Source organism: Melanostigma gelatinosum, assembly GCF_949748355.1.
Source record: "Melanostigma gelatinosum genome assembly, chromosome: 9".
Classification (NCBI taxonomy): Eukaryota; Metazoa; Chordata; class Actinopteri; order Perciformes; family Zoarcidae; genus Melanostigma; species Melanostigma gelatinosum.
The window spans coordinates 11,853,384-11,874,012 of record NC_136642.1 but is presented as its reverse complement, the minus strand read 5'-3'; the positions used below and the strand labels follow the sequence as shown (position 1 = coordinate 11,874,012).

The 20,629-nt window shown below is 40.2% G+C and overlaps 1 protein-coding gene across 1 annotated transcript; it reads left to right on the top strand.

Moving 5' to 3' along the window:
- The first annotated feature begins 1,757 nt into the window (after positions 1-1,757).
- On the top strand, positions 1,758-19,857 carry rorc (RAR-related orphan receptor C). The gene is made up of 13 exons (XM_079274746.1): positions 1,758-1,907; positions 2,010-2,089; positions 6,976-7,005; positions 14,894-14,979; positions 15,798-15,939; positions 16,041-16,427; positions 16,519-16,626; positions 16,703-16,824; positions 17,215-17,347; positions 17,458-17,565; positions 17,672-17,782; positions 18,328-18,437; positions 18,557-19,857. Exons 1-13 carry the CDS (start codon positions 1,861-1,863, stop codon positions 18,719-18,721), a joined length of 1,629 nt encoding a protein of 542 aa, XP_079130872.1. The 5' UTR covers positions 1,758-1,860; the 3' UTR covers positions 18,722-19,857.
- The last annotated feature ends 772 nt before the right edge of the window (positions 19,858-20,629 follow it).

Here is a 20,629-nt window from a genome sequence, read left to right as displayed (position 1 = left end):
AATGTGACACTTACAAATTCCTATTCCGATTACATCCATTTCATACACAGAAAAGTGTTGCGTATCAGCCAATGCTGCTGAATGAGTGTTTGTTTTCAGTAAATCATTGGTTATGAGTATAGTAAACCCTGCACGCAATAACTTCAGTTCTCACACTGTTTTTTCTGATGTGTGGTTTCTGAGTGTACATGGGCTCATCACAGTACAGGCCTGGTGGTCTTCTGAGGGCCCCTCACATCTTTAACCTCAGTACAAGTGCAGATGGAAATGCTAGTTTGTGTACCTTAGTAATGTGTGTGTGTGTGTGTGTGTGTGTGTGTGGTGGCGGCAGATGCAGGACAAATGAACACCAGCAGTTTCTTCTTCTCCCCTGAAGGCTCATGTGGTCAAGTTGGGTTTGAGGAAGTGTGTGGGGGCAGTTGTTTTCAATTTTCAGTTAAAACCACCTGCAGCAAGCTCTGTCTATTGTAGCACTTCCAGAAGTGATTTTACTTTAGATAGTGCTTGGAAAGCTTTTATTTTTTTTTTACCCGTGATCTAAATTCCTGCTAAAAGTGTACTCACCTGACAGAATAGTGAGGTGTCAGTGACTTGACAGTGAACAGTTATCTTTTTGATTGTCACCTTTGGCATCAGAGTATTGGCATCCAGAAATAAATATTACTACGGGTCCATTTCTTTAACAATAGACTATATTGTGTCGAAACAATTATCAATTACCAGTCATTTTACAGAAAATGAATCAGAGGCAACTGTGAATGTCAATCAAGTAAAAAAATACTAAACATTTCCACTTCACCGCTCTCTTGTGAGGATTTGGTGACTCATGAGCAGCTTAGAGAAATGACTGGGCTCTGGTAATGGTCATGTTTTTTAAAGTATTTTTTTCTAAGTTAATTACCGTAGTAATGGGAAGAAAAAGATTGCATGACCTATCATACTGGATTTTTGTGGGCCCTCTCCACCGCCTCTAGTCACCAACAGCTTTAAACAGACATGCTCCTCATTGGACATCGTGTGTGGATTACTTGATTGACTCTTAGGTGGAAATATAAAGTAAAATAAGAATAGCTCAACGTTGTACTTTAGTAGGCCCACAACACTTGAGTAAATGCACTGAGTTATCCAACCACTGACTATTCAGCATGTGTGTCTGGACCCAGTGTATTGTCTTAGAGGAGCATTTAGCACAATGTTGTAAACCGAGAAGACATATCGATTATTCATCGTTTTCTTTGTGTTTGCAGTTGATTTCCTACCGCGGATAAAATGAGGTATTGCACACCATTATTAGAACAATCCCCCTCCAATTGCATGTACAGAGTCCTGCAGGTGGTCATAACAAACCACAAGAGTTGTACCAGCATATGAAGAGAGATTTCGTGGAAGTAGGTTTATTCAATATGAAGTGAAAGGCCAAACCTGCATTGGAGTTCAATGTTTCCTCTGTGCATTGGATATTCTCGATTAGTGTGGCGGGAATTTGTGACAGCATCATGGGATTACATTTGTCAACTGAGCACTAGGCTACAAAGCAAAACCCGATCCGCTGCTATTACGTAACGGCCGGTGACATAACTCTCTCCAGCCTGGGACGGTCAGGGCGCACAGAGAGCGCAGGGAGGGAGGGAGGGAGGGAGGGAGGGCTGGGGGAGAGACCGAGGCGCACGGCTTGTGAACGGCCGGCCGGTCCAGCTGCACTCTCTCCTCTCTGCTGCTGCCTCGGGTGGAATTCAATTATTTCAAAACAACCCAACAAGAGGAGGTGTGCTGTTTAACAAAGGGAGGCAGACAGAGAGGGGATGACGACCGAGGTTTGGGACCCGCTGTAAGGACAGGAATTAGGCGAGATGGCAGTGCATGTTTTCAAATGCCTGCGCCGGCCCGGGCGCTAGAACAACCAACAGGTAGTATGAGCTCGAGTTTTGTCACGTTAACGTCTAAGTCTCATGGCGGCAGGTGGAGTTCAAAACCGACTGTCGTTTGACTGTGTGTCTGTGTGTGTGCAGGGCCACCCAGTGTTTTGACAGGAGAGTAATGGAATATGAGGAGTCCGACGTGCCCCCCTCTGACAGCCCCCTCAAAAGAGGTAAGAGGATCCATCACCGAGCTTTTATTCTGCAACTTGTTTGAACTGTTGTGCCTCTACAAGGATTATGCAACTTGGTTGAGCTACTTACAGTTTATTTTAGTCTCATATTTACATTCTATATATTGTGTTATGTTTTGTCTTTATGTCGTTCTCTCTGTAACACAAATTAAGCCTTGTCTCTCAGCATTGCCTACTCCCACCCACATCTATCTCCTCCCTCACACTCTTTATGTACTCATGTACTGCTCACCTTTCCTTCGCTGAGTATCTGTCTTCCCTTTCACAAGTGTTCACTATTATCTTCTTTCCCTCCCCTCTCATCCATCCCCATTAACCCCCCTCATCCCTTTCACGGAGTGTGGTTAAGGTGCTGTGAGTGGGTAAGAATGGCAGTAAACCGGAGTAATCCTTAAGGATTAGTTCTTATTTTTGCTTCCGTTTTTGGTCAATGCTTTACGATTAAAATCAAACTGTTGACTGTCACTTGAGAAAATACACCTTGTCCTTCTGCCACAGAAACCCACTGCACACCTTTCATACTACACTCATTCGACACCTTTTGCTATGTTTACATCCTAACCCTTGGGTGTAGAGTGCAGACCGAAGAAAACAAAGTGAGTTTTTATATTTGATATGACTGAAATCAATTTTTAGGAATCTTGTCTAAAATGATGCTCAAGACAGCTGGAGCTGGAACAACACAATGCACAATATTGTCAGACGGAGTGAAAAAAAGACCATTTCAACAACCTTAACGATAACAATAACGATACAGAGGGTAAAGATTTAGTGGTTACATTTTTATTCTTGAAAGAGCAGCATCAGCTAACTTCAGATACTGGAACTGCTGTAATGGCATTTCAATCTGGTTTAAGTGAGTTTCAGTGTGGTCGTACAGTTTTTCATACTGCTGATATAGCCCTTCTTAAGGTGACAAATGTCTTGGTTTTAGTGGCGGTTGTGGGTGTCTTCTCACTATTCTTGAGCGCTGGGTTTGAGTCTCTGGTACTGCTCCACATTGCATTTCCTCCTGCCAGGTTAAAACTCTGCTACTGTTCATTATTGGTTCAATTGCTGTCTGTGGTGTCCCTCAGGGATCTGTTGTGGGTCCGATTCTTTTCTCTCTATACTCTCTCTGTTATTCTGCAGTCATTTATGAATGTATTGGTGTTTATTGACACAATAGTGTCAGCCGGTAGAATCTTTCTCTCAACCAAAGTGATATCAAGCGTGATCATTTCTTGCAATAAATCTTAATTTATGGACCAAAAATGCTTTCAGTTACAAAAATCACAATCATGTTTGGCCTTTCTACAAATGTATTTTGAAACTCCTCAAAGTCATTTTTAAACATTCAGTCAGTCACTTATAGGCCAACATGCTTACATCAAAAATGTCCTTTTAATTCACCTCAAAACTGTGAATCCTGCTTTTATTTGATCACATTTTTGTATAACCTTCCATCCTATGTCTCCTTCCAACCTCTCCTGGTAATCCACAATCCAAAGAAACAATCCCATTTGGTTTTTGTCTTGGGAGCCAGTGCAATGCTAACTTCTGGGTTTGGCCTTGAAACACACTCAGCCATGCACCATGCAAGGGCAAGGCAAGGCAAGGCAAGTTTATTTGTATAGCACATTTCAACAACAAGGTAATTCAAAGTGCTTCACATGAAACCATTAAAAGCATAAAGGCAAAAGTAAAGGAGATTTAAAACATACATTGAAACAATAATCGATGTCTCCCTGAGACATTACGCTGCACGCAATCAACCATACACTGCCGCAATTCTGCAATTACTCGCACACAAACCACGTCTGGAGAAGATCTCTGCCGATCTGCGTTTTATAGTGTACGCCTTGCACGAACTCGGTCCCGGAGGAAATGGCGTTATTTTGTGCACTTTCTAAATTTGAATGCAGCACTCTACTGCTCATTTTAGACAACAACCTATAATCTAAACTGGACAAACATCCAAACCAGCTTCATCAGGCCGGCTTTAATTGAGTTTACACATGTGTGTTTCGGTTTCAATTATTCAGTATGGTATTGACTCTTTCATTGTATTGTAAATAAATTAAATTCTTTCGGATTTACTTATTTTAATTACACAGATTGTCATAGACTGAAACACGATCTGCTTTTTCACTTCTACATTATTTTACATTGGCATAAGGTTGAAGATTGTTGAGAAGGTAATGAAGTAGCTAATCTGACTTCAATATATGTACATTTTGTATTATTTCTGTGCTCTATGGCTCATGGTTTTGTATGCCGGCGAAGGAGTCGACCTACTCTCTGGGTTCAGTGGTCTTCAGTGCTGTTATGTAACGCAGCAACTGTCACTTCAGCAGTCAGCTTAGATGTCAGAGTGTAGAGACGTTAGTACGATTTTGACTGATGATTGCTGTTTCAATTTGTGCCTCTGTAATCATGTAGTCTTGTATAGTTTGTTTGTGTCCGTGTGTGTGTGTGTGTGTGTCCGTGTGGACATGGTGGTGCCTTGCTAAATTTGTACATGCTGTGTCACATTTAGTTTGTACAGAGAACGATGTTGGTGATCGCATTAGATTATTCTTCCACCACAAGCCACACACTGCAAACTGTCAATTGCATTCAGCGTAGAGATCATCTTTATTAAGTTAAAATTGTGAATACCAAATTAAAAAAATGACAAGGATTTAGCCCGAAATTCTGTATTTTGCAGGTTACTTTAAATCACTTACCCTGGTTCATTTCTGTTGATAAGTTCATGACTTTCAAAAAACATAAACAACCGTCAAGCAACAGCTTTTTTTCTCACATATTGTTCATTGGTTTTCATTTTTATTTAACAGAACAAACATCCAGAAAGAACATCCCTCCAATCCCCCAAAAACAATCTTAACAAACATAACATTAATTATAAATAAGCAAGTAATTAGATATTAGACAAGAGGAAATATTAATAAAACAGTAATAAAAAACACATTACACAGATACATATGCAAGAAACAAAAGAAACTATATACACAAGTACTTTTAAACAAGAATAATATATATATATATATATGCAAATAACAATTCAAATATATCCATAAAACCAACTGCTTTATAATTTGGTAATCAGATGATAATTTAGATTTGTGCATTTCTATAACTGTCGAATGAAAAGAAGGACAATCAGTCCTTACGCTCCGTTGAAACCATATTAATACAATGCTTATGTATTTAACATTTTAACTTTGAAAACATTTAAATCCCATCAAAGAATAAAAGACAATGTATTGCTTTTGATTTAGAAATGATGCTTATATTTACCTCAAAAAGTTCCTTTTAAAGCATGATTTCATTGAACATAAATCTTGTACATTTTATTTAGCAGTCCCCTTCAACCATTTGCACAGTTAGTGTTAAAATGTCTTCACATTTTCCGCCTGTGTGTGCACTGCTCTGCTTTCATTCCATGCTTTCTGCTTATGAAGCAAAACTGATTTGATGAGGGGAGGAAAACAGTGGAAACCACAGAGGGCCTGATGGTGTCAGACAAAGACTGGCTAGCTCTACGTCTTCCATTGATACTTATCTCGCCTGCCTTCAAACCTGTGTGTGTGTGTGTGACCTGTCTGTCACACACACACACACACACACACACACACACACACACACACACACACACACACACACACACACACACACACACACACACACACACACACACACATACAACTTCAGAAATAAACCCCTTGTTTCAGAATCGTCCCTCCGCCCGTTTACTCACGCTCACTGCAATTCAAACTTTCTCACAATTGCGGTCAAACAGGCAGAAAAAAAGAGGACCTATTGCTTCACAGACACCCACCTTCTCTGCCTTTATCGCCTGTGTGTGTGTGTGTGTGTCTGTGTGTGTGGGTATGGGTGCCGAAGAGTCACACGAACAGAACATAGACACGCAGCATTGTAAATAGGAATCCTCTAATTTAACCTATCAGTAAGGCTTCTTATCTGACCACAGGCCTTTGTACATTGGAAAAAATACTGAGAAAAAAGTAGTGCATTCTGAAAACCCTGTATCAAACTGCCACTAAGGATTTGACAACGGAGAGTTTATCACAGCTGAATCTGTAACTTGAAGCCCGGCTTAGTTTCAGTCACATGTCATGCTAATTTTATTTACTCCCCTGATTAAAAGTCAACCCTGTGTATATAATATTCAGGATTTTACATAGTTATATTCTAATTTGCATATTTAATATGTTTTGTTACATTTGTTACAGCATCACAATGATTTTACAAAATTGGAAACTTGATCTGTCACTGCCACGCTAACCCTGCTACAATGCAGGTTTCAGTGGTGGAAGAAGTATTCAGATCATTTAGAAACACAAACTTTAGGAGAAGCAAAAGTCCTGTATTTAAAATGTTACCGCAGTACCCGAAGTATTGACAACAACACGTACTTCAAAAATAAAAGTACTCATTATGCAGAGCCCCCACCGGCAGTGTTTATATATATTAGCGAACCATTATTATTGGTGCATCAGCATGTAAGCAGTACGTTTGTGTTGTACTTGGTGGTGTTGTGGTTGTTTGGTACATTTGTATGTTAAAAACTGTCATTGAGTGCTGCACTTCAGTAAATGCACTTAACTTTTTTGTAACACTAGCAGGATTAAAAAAACGTTTTAAAAAAGTACCAGTGTGCTGTTTAGTCCTGGGTTGAATTCAGGGTTTTGCCTGAGTTTAAGTGTAGTCTGTAAAGCTCATGAATACACTGCGTGTTGTGTTTCTGTTTCTAAAATATTCACCCAGATGCACATATTTAGTGCAGCTTGTCGTGGAACTGAGGTTCACAGTAAGTGTTGTGTAGTTTTGAATCACTAACAACATTTCTTCTCCCTCAGGAGGAGTTGTGTCCAAGAAGACTCATTTGAGTAAGTGCTTTATGAAATATGTTGTGTTGGCATGTATGTGTGTCTGAATGTGGTAATGACATTGCTTGTGTTTGTGCTAGATATTTGTGCATGCATTGCGGTTGACTCCATAGTTAGTGAACATACAACATTGCACCTGTACAAGACAAGCAAGACACACAACACACACACAAACACACTGTGTAGTGCCGTTGCATTAGCAACACAGTGTGTGTGCTGTGTGTTGCACCTGTGCTGCCCCCCTCACACACACACACACACACACACACGCACACGCACACGCACACACACACACACACACACACACACAGTGACGAAAATATCAACTACTAGGGCTTTGGCATCTGAATGCAGATGGCAGAGATAACGTCTCATCTTTTTTTAACTTCTTTGGTTTAACACTTTCTGCCACAACTTTAGCACACCTGGGTGTGTTATCAAGCGAGATGCTGTGTAACACACGCCAACCTTTGTGTTGAGTGTGACGATAAACATATTGATCATAAACAATGATGATGCTTAATGCAGCATTAATAATAATCCATTAATGTGATAACGCGCTGTGATGGGGGCCATTCCTTTACTTTAAGTACACTTTACTTTTTTTTACATTTTGCTGGCAAAACATTTAGATGAGTACAATTTTTAAAATTCAGTTATAGGAGAGTAATGTAAAATAATGTTTTTTTCTGCTTATCTCAATACTTTTATCTTATTCCTGCCAGTGTAAATAAACAACCATGTGCATCATAAGCATCAGCAAGACAACTTCAGTTAAACTCATGTGTGAGTAACAGTATATAAAATCTTACTTTACTGAAATATTTTTGTAACTTACTTTGCTTATTCCTGTTGAAAATAGTTTAGTTTAAATTCTCAGAGAGAGTCCTAAAGGTGCCAGACACTATAAAGCAGATTTTTTTAAACGTGTGGTGAAGAGTGAGGGGGTGAACGATAACAACAAAGGTATCAGGAAAAAGTACCTTGAGAAAGAAGCCAGGGCAGGGGACAGTCCCCCCCCTTCCTTTCTCTGTCTCCTCTCTCTCTGTCTCCTCTCTCACACACACACACACACACACACACGCTAACAAGGAAGGTGAGGCGGTGACTGTTACTCAAAAGTCTGAATAAGTGTGCTTAGAGCTGCAGTGAGCACCTGACACGGCTCGCTGAAGGAAGAAGGAAAAAAAGACAGAAGACAGACTGAAAGAATAGATGGTGCGGAAAAAGTGTGTCAAAAGACAGAGTATTGTTCGACAAACGTCAAGTGGAGGAGTGAGGATGGTGCGAGGTAGGGATGAAGTTTTTTTTTGGCGTGTCTGTGTGTGTGCGTATAAGTGTGCGTATATGTGTGTGGGCAGTCTGATCAAAGATATTTGATCAATTAGATCAATTGCATGTTAGTGTTCAAAGTTTCTCTCCATCAACCCTGATTTTAGAGTTCATTGAAAGTGATTGTATGACTGAAGTGATGCTTCTGATGCATCATATAGTTATCCGGACCAATATTGTCACTTTTAGGTTTAAGGCAGTTTTTCAGTTCATGTTTCTATTTTTCATTTTTGAGGTAACACTAGGTTGAACAGTGAAACTAAAAGTTCAAAATGTGACAATTTTTGCACTTATGTCAAACTAATTTGAATGTTTAATTTGATGTTTCAACTTGTTTAAAGTACCCTTAATCAAGGCAGATGTTCTTATTTGTTTTGAAACGTAATTGGGTCTCTTGATTGGCTGACTGTTGTGTATGTTCACATCAATATATGTGTTTCAGTTTTAGGATTTGGTAACATGACTCAATTTTGAGCTTCCTTTGATGGATTAAGATTTGAATCATGTCTCAGATATTTCTTCACTCTCTCCCTCCCACATACACCTCAGAACGCTGAGCTGATTTAAGATGTTGAGAACCAGAGTGCAATAAGTTAAAATGTATATATTTTTTAAACAAATGCCATACATTTTGAGTTTGCTGCAAAACATGTTTTGTTTAGACTCATCACATTTTCATGATAAGTAATATAATTAACACATGCAACTTATTAAGGCCCAAGGGACCAGGTTCTAAAATTACATTTGAAATGTTACAAACCTGTTTGCAAACACTTCCACCGAAGTGTAATCAAAGTAAAAACGAAAGAGACAGGAAAACAGGATGCTTCACAACCGCAGTGCATCAGTTTGAATGGACTAACTTCACACACATACAATAGACAGGTCGCAGAGGAAAATGTGATCGTGAAAATGATAAAAGAAAATCACATTTGTTGTACGAATTAATTTAAAATGAATAGAATAAAAACACACAACACGCACGAAGGGAAGAAACAATAAGAACTGAATAATCTTTTCTATGCAAGTTGCTCACACACTTGGTCTCTCTTGCAACTTGCAAACACACACACACACACACACACACACACACACACACACACGTATACCGTAGATGCACAAGCACACACAGATCCGCAGCTGCTTTTTAGATGGCGCCTAGATATAGCATATCTCAGCCGTGCAGCTGTGTGTGGATGATGTGTGCGTGAAAGAGAGAGAAGGCTCCCATTGCCGAAAACAGAACTTCTTGTGTCTTCACTTCATCAATGAACATATATTCATCTAATTCATTGGTTTTACACTCTTACAGTGGGCTTGATGCCATCATAATTTACGCACATGCAAATGTCATATGGCTTTGTTGTTCTGTTCGGGGGATTCCTGCGTAAATTCTTATACAGTTTCTTTATCAGAAAGGATTTCCTTGTGCCTCTGTGCAGCACTTCCAAAGCGGCAAAAGCGGTTGGCTTCAGATCAAAGCTAACATGAAAATCGCAGGTGACACATTCGCCCCAAAATATGGTAAAAGAGCACTTGAGCTGATTCATACACTTTGCAACTGTCAAAACATTACTTCTTTCAAACACCCCCAAATTCAGCCTGCACTTCAAAGTCAAATATGGTTAATCTGGTGCTAATTGATGTTCAGATTAGCTTTGGTAGTTCACATTTTCTCAGATAACATATTGTGGTTAGTTGCTCTCACTTTGTTGGTGTCAAATAATGAATGAAACTCAGTAGTTCTCACATAAATCTAACAACCAACACAGTTTGAAGCATAAAGGTATTTAACACCTTTAAATCTGCAGTCAGCGTTGCAATAAATGTAACCAGAAATGTCAAGTAACAAAATATTCAATACAGACGAGTGGTAAGAAATAGTTCTTATTAAAATACCCCAGTTTGTCATGATTTGCACTAACGTGTTTCTTTCTCTTTTTTAAGGTTTTTGTTAAAGATCATTAAATACAGTTTACAGTTAGAAATTCAAAAATCATGGCTTTTAAAATAAATAAATGATTGCTTATTTAAATTTTGTGTCAGTAAGTCAGAGAGATCTTTTTCTGCTTTGCACGGCAGGACCAATGAATCTAATGTTGGATTTGGAATGATTATTTTTGCATTTTATATATGATCAGTATGTGTGCTATTTTATTTTGTTAACTACAAAGATGACATATTCTACTTTACCCCCCCTATATATATATATATATATATATATATATATATATATATATATATATATATATATATATATATATATATATATATTGTTTTCCAATATAAAATAGATTGTGGTTGTTACGCAAGTAATGATGAATATTTTCAACGTCTTGCCTCAGCAAGGTTTTAAATTCAAGTCTAGTATAATTTATATGAATTACTTGCGACACAAACTTAAAAAAAATTGTCTTTATTATTAATAATAATAAGTCAAATAAATATCGAAACCATTTTCAATCGTGGTACACACATTATTAAAACATTTAACTTGCAGGGATGTTGTAGATCAGTTAAATGACAATCCTCCTAGCCCGGGTTTAATAACGTATTGTTTGAAAACTTTAACAGTCTGCTAATCTCTCACAAACACACAATCAGTGTGTTAGTTGGTCAGCTGCATGCCAAAAAGCTCGTAGTTGATATTTTCATCACTGTGTAAGCAGCATATGTGTGTGTGTGTGTGTGTGTGTGATGGTGTGAGCTGTGTATACAAACTTTGTTTGCACTCTTGCTTGCGCATGTACCGAAGCTTCCGTCAGAGGAACGTTTTTTAGATTTTGTATCCGTTTACAGTCTAAGAACAAACTGCTGACGGGGTGATTTTAGGCAAGAGAGTGTAAATCTGCATCGTCCACGCATCACCTCAGCCACCCCACCACCCACACGCACACACACACAAACACGCACACCGTTTGACACGAAAGTGGTGAGCGTACTGAAATACACTCTTTCGAGGTTGAAATCGAGAGATCAAAACCTTCCTTACGTTCTTCTTTCTCATGCTTTTTTCAGTATATTTAAGGTCATACATATATTAATGACTCTTTTTTGCCTTTTCAGGCTTGTTCAGTGTGATTTATCATATTAGGAGGTAGCTCACTTTACTTTGTCTTGTCAACAAGCTTAAGAATCACAAAAATTGAGAACCAAAGTTATTGTCCAGCGTTCAGCAGGAAGTCATTCAACTCACAAGAAACCTGTGAATGTTTCGCAATGTGTATTTGCTTTTATACACGGAAGCTTCCGTTGTATACGACGACAATGATAAATGTACTTTTTAAGCCATCGATAACTCTAAATCCTGATCAAAAGACATAAGTCAGTCCACAGCGTCTCGTATGCGGAAGCGTGGGAGGTGGCGCTCTTTTATTTTGACAGACAAACCAGAACATTTCCACCACTGCTCATCTACTGTACTCAAACATCTTCACTTGATAACATCATCTCACACAAAATCAATTTTAGGATTTTAATTGATTGGAGTGGTTGTTTTGTTTAAATGATCTCACTTCAGTATGAATATGTAAATATAGCTTTATGTGGTGCGTTTATGGTTGGTTTCATACTGTACATTGTTACTAGAACGTAGTGGAAATATAAAATGTTGAATGTTCGTCAAGACATACTGTAAGTCACGATGCAACACAAGTAAATAGCTTTGCTTGGATAAAGCACACTGGAAAGCTAAATTATTTCTTCATTAATGATTGAGCACATGGGCACACAAGATCTATAAAGACATATGTTTAACATTATTAATTGGCTCATAACCTGAGCAGCTGAGCAGAGATGCCACATGAGGGTGAACCAATATCTGCTTGAGGCATTTGCATGTAAAAAAAATAAGCTAATTTAGATTCATCTTTACATGTAAGATAAGATAAGATAATCCTTTATTAGTCCCGCAGTGGGGACATTTACAGGATTACAGCAGCATAGTGGATAGTGCAAACAAGAGACATAGTAAAAACAAGTTCAAAACAAGTATTGTTTGACAGCGGCAGGAAGGAAGGACCTGCGGTACCTCTCCCTCACACACCGGGGGGTGAATCAACCTGTAGCTGAAGGAGCTGCACAGAGCTGCCAGGGCGTCCCGCATGGGGTGGGAGGTGTTGTCCATCAGGGATGATAGCTTAGCCATCATCCTCCCGTCTCCCACCACTTCCACCGTATATCCAGTGGACACCCCAGCACACTGCTGGCCTTCTTGATACGTTTGTTTAGTCTCTTCCTGTCGGCTGTCGAGATGCTGCTGCCCCAGCAGAGCACTCCATAAAAAATGGCTGATGCCACCACAGAGTCAAAGAAGGTCCTCAGGAGTGCCCCCTGCACTCCAAGTCTCCTCAGCAGATAGAGTCCGCTCTGACCCTTTTTGTAAAGGGGATTTATGAAATACGTTTTTTGTCTGTATTGGCTGCTAGACACAATAACCCTTCTCTATCACTGACAAAGACACTAATGGAAGAAATAAAGGTGGGTTAGTTCAGTATTTTATCTCTCCATCTGGCTCACACACATATGCACACACACCAGGAGATGCTGGGTGTGATTGATCTAAGCCTGTGGCTGTATAACAATGTAAGACATAAAAAAAAGCTCGCAAGAGCTTCAGTGTTGTCCGCTCTTAAGTTCATTTCCACTTACAGATACTGGTGTCGTGATGCAGATTCCCTGTTTTGCAGGTGTTTTTGTTTTTAAGTATAAAAAGGCCCAAAAATAAGTCATGATTTAACTTGATACTGCTTTAGATACCGTGCTCTGTAGTTAGGTTGACATATTAAGAATTATCAGAGCTATGGACGAGCAGTATATGTGATGAATGTGTGTGTGTGTGTGTGTGTGTGTGTGTGTGTGTGTGTGTGTAAGTACGTGTGTGATTAGTGAAAGGTTGTGGGTCACGGTGGATTTCCTGTTCTTTGAGGTTAACAATCAGAAGTGAAATAGTGAGAAAAAAAAACAGAGACCACTCATGTTCCCTCCGCCTATCTTGCATGACAGAAAAAAATACAATCATAGTCACAGCTCAGTAACTTTAAATGATAGTTGATCATATACTGTATATGATGTTTAGCTTGCAGGAAATGCTTCTGCTTCATCCAGTTGTATTGGAGTGTCCGTAACTTCTTGTATTTGTGAAATACTCTAATCCTTATCATGGTGAATCTTGAGGTCAATCAATCAGCTCTATTGGTAGACGCAGCAAACTCATCTCATGCTTCGTTACACATTGTACTCTACGTGTGCATTTAAAAAAAGTGTATTTTACCTCAGACCGGCTGTCCTCCTCGGGAGCCTTCAGGTAATCCCTGTGGCACCAGGTAAAGAGGGCACACACTGACACACTAACACACACACGTGAGAAAATCTGACACAGTTATGCACGGAAACGCAAGTACTTGTGTATCAGACATAAGAGCTTGTCTCGCCGAAGTTAATCACACGCCGTATGCGCATTTGTGGAAGGAAGAGAGAAGATGACAGGAATAGATAAAAGGAGGTTATCTAGTAAAGAATGACAATGCTATAAGCTGTTCTTTCTGGTTGTGTGCCATTCTATATTGCTATAAATTCATTATATCAAGTAATTATACACAGCACTCTATCATTTCATTGGAGATATGTTTCTCAGGACATACTATAAAACTGTTCACGCCTGTCACCAACACAGACTTTTAGACTTCTCTGGTACTTTAATGCATCAAATAACATCTGATTCTGACAAAAATCGCCACTAAGCAAAAGATTGAGGGGCGTGAGAGCTCCCGAGATCAGGGGCACGAAGGGGGGGAGGTGAGAGGGGGGGTGGGCCGTTACTGGCAGTGATGAAGGTAGAGAGAGTGCATTACTGGCAGCTGTGTCCTTTATGAGCGAGACAGAGATGGATTCACAAAGAAAGAATTGACATGAAAGAGGGACAGTCACAGTGAAAGAGAAGCCAGTGAACCACTTGAAAGGACTCTGAGGTTGACACCTTCGTATTCTTCGCCTTTCTCCGTTTGCAAATATTCCACGTCCTCAGAAGACTCCTCTCCTTGCCGTATTTGATGTTATTTTCTTCATTATTATTAAGGCAGGAGGTGTATGAGAGGAAAATACCTTTGGTTCACTCTGATCACACGGCAAATGATACATGTTTAAGGGGGAAGTACAGCAGACGTTCTCACATCACTTGCTCAGATGACTTCTTTTGGTAAAAATACAACGTGTCATTCGGATGCGTGTTGGCTTATGTTACTTCAACTGTGAGAAGCTGTGCGCTGATGTTTTCATGGATATTAAAATGATTTTATGAAACAGACGGCATGTGGAATTCTTCAATGTTATTCCAAGAACATGAACTATTGCACTGTTTCATTTCATTGAGAACTCTTAGCTTTTCATATGCTGGTCAGCTACTGCATGAATGATCCTGAAGATCGAGTTGGCTCAGTAGCTTCGTCCCTCCTGGTGTGCTATCTGAGTGAGTGTGAAGTGGTACCCGCGTGGAGGAAAGTAGATGTGGAATGCACTTGAAAATGTTAACACTGCTTTTACTCCTGTGTTTGTTTAGCCCAGATTGAGGTTATTCCATGTAAGATCTGCGGGGATAAGTCCTCTGGAGTGCATTATGGAGTCATCACTTGTGAGGGCTGCAAGGTGAGATGACCGCATCCGACGCACACTGTACAAACACACACACACACACAAGACTTATCGGTATTAAAGGAGCATTTCATCATTTTGCTCGACTAGAAACTAGACCAAGACTTTGAAGGGGTTGAGACCAAGTCAAGACCAGGACCAGACTAGTGCGAGTCCCACAAGCCCATCGTCACTCCTCAAGCTGTGAATGATCCACATTCCCATAAAAACACCCACAGAAAACAAATAAAGATTTGTTTTCATTCACCTCTTACTGTATATTGTCAAATATATATGTTGCATGTCAATTTGAGGAGTGCTTATGCTTTGCATGTTCCACATTTTGGTGTCAGTGTGTCATGCAGTGTGGGACTCACACTGGTCCGGTCTTGGTCTTCACTCAGTGTATAAGTGTACCGTGAGAAATATCTTGATAAAATAATCAGAAGGCATTGCAGAGGTGAATTTTGCGTGTGGGGATTTTCTTTTGTTTTGTTTTGAGCAATCACAGTCATGATGTCACCAAATAAATTAGACAATGCACAGGCAATTTAGAGATATCCCCACAGTTGTGGTCTTGACCGGTCTTGATATAAAATCTTGAGTCCTCCTTGTCTGAGACGGAGGCCGAGAGTAAAAATGCGGTCGAGAGGAGACAGAGACGTTCAAAAAGTTGTCTTGAGTCCGGTCTTGAGACCAAAACCGATCTTAAATAATACAACCCTGTCGATTATCACGTGTTTGTAAGTCTTAAATGTCAGTATTAGTATTTGCCTTAAAATCCAGTTTCTGTTGGGCTTTGTTAATCATGCCATACTAACCCAAACCCTCAGGGATTCTTCCGGCGTAGCCAGCTGCCTACCGTATCCTACTCCTGCTCCAGGCAGAACAACTGTCAGATCGACAGAGCCAGCCGTAACCGCTGCCAACACTGCCGCCTGCAGAAGTGCTTAGCAAAGGGCATGAGCAGAGATGGTGAGACACAAACACACCGACATGCAGACCGACAGACAAAATATATACTCCACTCACAGCATTTCTTTATTTTCTTGTGTTCATGTTTTTGTCCTCCTCAGCTGTGAAGTTCGGACGGATGTCCAAACGTCAGCGTGACGCTCTGATTGCTGAAGTGGACAGACATCGACAGCTGCAGCAGCAGCAGCAGCAGCAGCAGCAGCAGCAGCAGCAGCAGCAGCAGCTTCAGGGAGAGGCCCAGTCTCTCTTGTCCTTCTCCACCAAGGCCCGTCAAGACCGCTCCCCACAGCGCCTTCAGCCCATGGCCTCAACCTACTCTTTCACCGGGGAGGCCGAGCTGCTGTCCTACAGCGCTGATGTTCACCCTTACCTGGTCTGCTCCCCGAACGAGTCGCAGGTGTCGGGTATGATCTACCGAGGCTCCGGTGTGTCTCCCGCATCGAGATCCCAAGCGAGGGGGGACAACAGCGGACACCTTGACATAAGAGGTACGGCTCTCATGTGTGTACACACAGCACACTTGTGTACGTTGTCCTTTTCTGCTTATTTCTCATTTGTCTTCTTCATTCCTCATGTCAGGGTTTGACTCCAGGCAGCCATCTCATGATCTTGTGGGGATTCATCCCTACAACCCTACGGAGGATTCTTACAGCCTCTATAGTCACTCTCTGAGGAATATAGGTTCAGGTACAGCACGGTGGGATAACGTGAAAAATGGTGTGTTGTATAGTAATATTTACAAGTGTTTCTTTTTTATTTTCAGATGAGCTGTGTGCCAGCATTGTGCGTTCCCACAGAGAGACCAGCAAGTACAGAGTGGAGGAGCTGCAGGCTCTCAGATGGAAGCTGCTCAGCAGAGAGGAGATCCAAGCCTACCAGAGCAAAGTATACCAACCCGACGACTGTTTTCTGGTTCTCAGACTCCCTCTCACATTTGTGTGACCTTAAAAGAAAACACGGCATTTCAAATGATCTTGAGGCTACTTTTGATTCATTAAACAGAGGAACTGTCATTTTCCCCTCTCCTCTTCTTCTTCCTCTTTGATCACAGCTGAAGCTAATGCTTTTCAGCAGCACATATGTTAAAATATTTAATTACATTTGATAAAGAGATACCATACAGAAACATTCTGTGCTAACTCCAAGCAAAGATCAGTAGACTGGACAGTGAGGATGACTTTATGTGTGATGAGGAAAATAATTGAGTCTCTATTTTGGTTGATTTAAATGTTATGTTCAAATACAACATATTTTCCCTCTTACTCTCTCTCCCAGTCGGTGGATGAGATGTGGCAGCACTGCGCTATCCGACTGACTGATGCCGTGCAGTATGTGGTGGAGTTTGCAAAACACATCCCAGGTTTCCGTTTGCTCAACCAGAACGACCAGATTTCTCTCCTGAAGACTGGTGAGTTTACCTGTCACTTACAAAACGTCACCGTCAATCATAATCGAACATGCTTTTATTCTCTGTTTTACCTTCTCTTAACGCATTCTTTGTTTCCCCTCCTCCCTCAGGCTCGATGGAGGTGGTTCTGGTCAGGATGAGTCGCTTTTTCAACACTGAGAACAACACCGTCTTCTTTGATGGGAAGTTTGCTGGAGCTGAAGTCTTCAAGTCTTTGGGTGAGGATTTCTCTACACGCAAAGGAAGTTCTGAACCCATTCGTGCAGTGAGCACAATACATAAATATGGTGCTTTATCAATGCTCTGTGGTTTGTTGTCTTGCAGCCTGTGGTGATTTAATCACAGCGGTGTTTGACTTTGCTCACGGTATGTGTGATCTAAAGCTTACGGAGCAGCAGATTGCTCTCTTCAGTGCTCTTGTGCTGATCAACACAGGTAAGATCAACTCACCTGTGCCTCCATTATGTTGCATGTTATTCATTTACTTAAAATAGTGGGAAGACACTATCGCAGGAGGATAAGCAACACGTAACAGGCTTTGCAATCTCAATCAGGCAACATCCACTTCATTTTGTTTAACTTTACGAAGCAGATTTTTCTTTCCTTGTTCTGCGGGATTGACCCTGGTCCACGTGTCAGCTTTACTTTGATGGTTATTGATAGCTTTATCTAGTCTGTGTCAGTGTCATGATCATCTTTGAGACCAAAACATTAACATTTTTGAAAATATTGCTTTTTTAAAAAGCCTCTCGGCTTTCCATTTGAATCAAAACTATAAAATGTTCCATCACATGTTATTCATTCATTCATTCCCACACAATTAGCCTCTCTGCCCCCCCCCCCCCCCCCCCAGTGGCAAACGATATAATATAACAGGCCACACAGTGAGCCAGGACTATTCACATGATTGTTGAATGATTTGAGTGTGTGGTAAGGTTTTAAAACAAATTAGCTTCTTTTTTTTGTGTCTTTCTGTGCAGATCGTCCTTGTCTGGAGGACAGAGGCAGAGTTCAGCGAGTGCAAAGAAGCGTGCAGTTTGGACTCACACACATTCTACACCGAGACAACCAAGAAAGTCTAATGCCCAAGGTACATGTCTTAGATACCTTCTCTTGATTTACTCTGTCCAAACACATTATTCTTTGACCTGCATGTTCCTCACTGTAGCAGACAGCGTATTTCTAACTGTGTTTGTGTTCTCCCTGCAGCTGTACCAGAGGATGTCAGTGTTGCGTTCACTGTGCAGTCTGCACATGGAGAAACTGCAGTGGTTCAGTCAGCGGTACCCGCTCACTGCTCACTCGCTGTTCCCTCCACTCTACAAGGAGCTGTTCGCCTCTGAGGCAGAGCTGCTGCCGGGGACCACTCAATGATGATTAACCAGTATACGCAAAGTCATACACACACATGTTATTTTAAGTCTCTTCATTATATCCTGACAGAATCTATTTTTCTAATAATTAAAATAAATGACAAAAGAGCTTTTTGGTAGATTGTGTCAAACATAAATTTGAATATTTTGATAGCTTAAACCTATTTTTATTATTCCAGGGAAACATGCATTTTGTTGTTGTTTGACAGCTCCTTGTCAGTGAGGCACAGCATTCATTTTCTCTGGATACGTGCTATTGTGAGTCACAGTAAATGTGTGTCGCAGTGCGTTTGGACATAGAAATTCAAAGACGCAGGGTGCTGATCGTTGTCAATTGAAAATTTAAATGTAAGTCCATCCAAAATCTTTCTTTGGAGTTTAAAACGCGGACCTCCTGTAGAGTTAAAAGGTGACTTTGCAGATGGTCCTGGACAAGCTAGATAGAAAAGTAAGATATAAAAAGCCACACAAAATTCGAAAAATTTAGACAGAAAGAAAGAATCATCCAATGACAACAAATGTGCAGGCAGAGGCAAAAAAAGCAAGAAGGTTATTACCATGCATCTCCCCTTGAGAAGTAAACATCACATTCCAGGAGCAAAATAGCAACATGAAGCAATCAGAATAATAATCTGTGCACACCCAATTAAATCCAGCATTGATGTGCTTCTTCACAGTACAGTCACATTATTTAGTTTACAGATCAAAAACACATTTAAGTGTGTCTTTAATATATTGCATAGCAAGTATTCCCGACAAAACATGAAATATTGGTGTGTATAACCTGCCTCTTTGTATCTGTATGTCTGTAGAGAAATGTCTCTCCTCAGGTTGATGTTGTCCGATTGACTAATAAGTCCCACAAAGCAGCAGTACCTCTTAATAAATGTTATCCTCTGTGTTTGAATATGTCCTCACAGGCTTTTTATATCTGTTGAGCTTTGAAAATATGTTGCATTAAAAGTAGAAATTTTATAAAAAAAAATGTGAGAGACGCAGTAGAAGTCTCTTCCCCTGTGTGCAAACTTTTCCTTTTTTTCCAGATTAACTTGCATATGTTTTGCTTTCTTAACATATCGCTGAATAAAGCCATGGGTAAATTGGAAACAATGAGATGTTTCAGCATTAAGTACTGTATATCCGGATTTAGTCCTCTCTGTTGCTGGAATGGCTGAGATTATAATGAACATAACTCAATGTAAATCTGCTAATAAACTGCTGAGGCTGCGATACCAAGCAGATGTGGTAACTTTGTTTGATTGTGTAACATAAACAGTTGTGTAAGACTGAGACATGCAAGAAAGAAAGAAAGATATCCTGTTATGGTATGATAAGAAATGTCCTGAACTCAACAAAACACAGTTTAATTGTAGCAGACATAGCTCACAAGTGATAAGCACATGATTTTTCATTCTCATAGCACATAAGAAGATCGTAGCATAGTCCCTGCACCGTACTGTAGAGTTGTTGCTGTTGCATTCAAAACAAAGGAAATGTCATTGTGGGTGACCCTTCAGCAGACTCTGGCAGTGGAAAGTTGTCAGGTTGTCATAGACAAACAACTGTTGCTAACCAAGTTAAGAGGAAGCAAATTAAAAGACTCAATTGGATGTGGTAAATACGACATTTTCCTATGAAAAGCCACAAAGACTTTATGTCAAATGTACTTACACTAGAAAGCTAGTTGTGTTTTTATCTCCTTCTGTGTGAGGATGTTTGCTGAAAGCAACTTTCTACATTCAGTAGTTTTTGTTTTCATATTTCAGTTTGGTTGGAAAGACATTAGATCAGGTAAACACTGCTTGTTGTGATGTTCTCTCTTTTTTTTCTAAGATACTTTTGCTTCTCAGGATCTGTTTAGTCCATAGAGACATTAAAGCTAAATAAGCAATATGAATAAACAAGACCT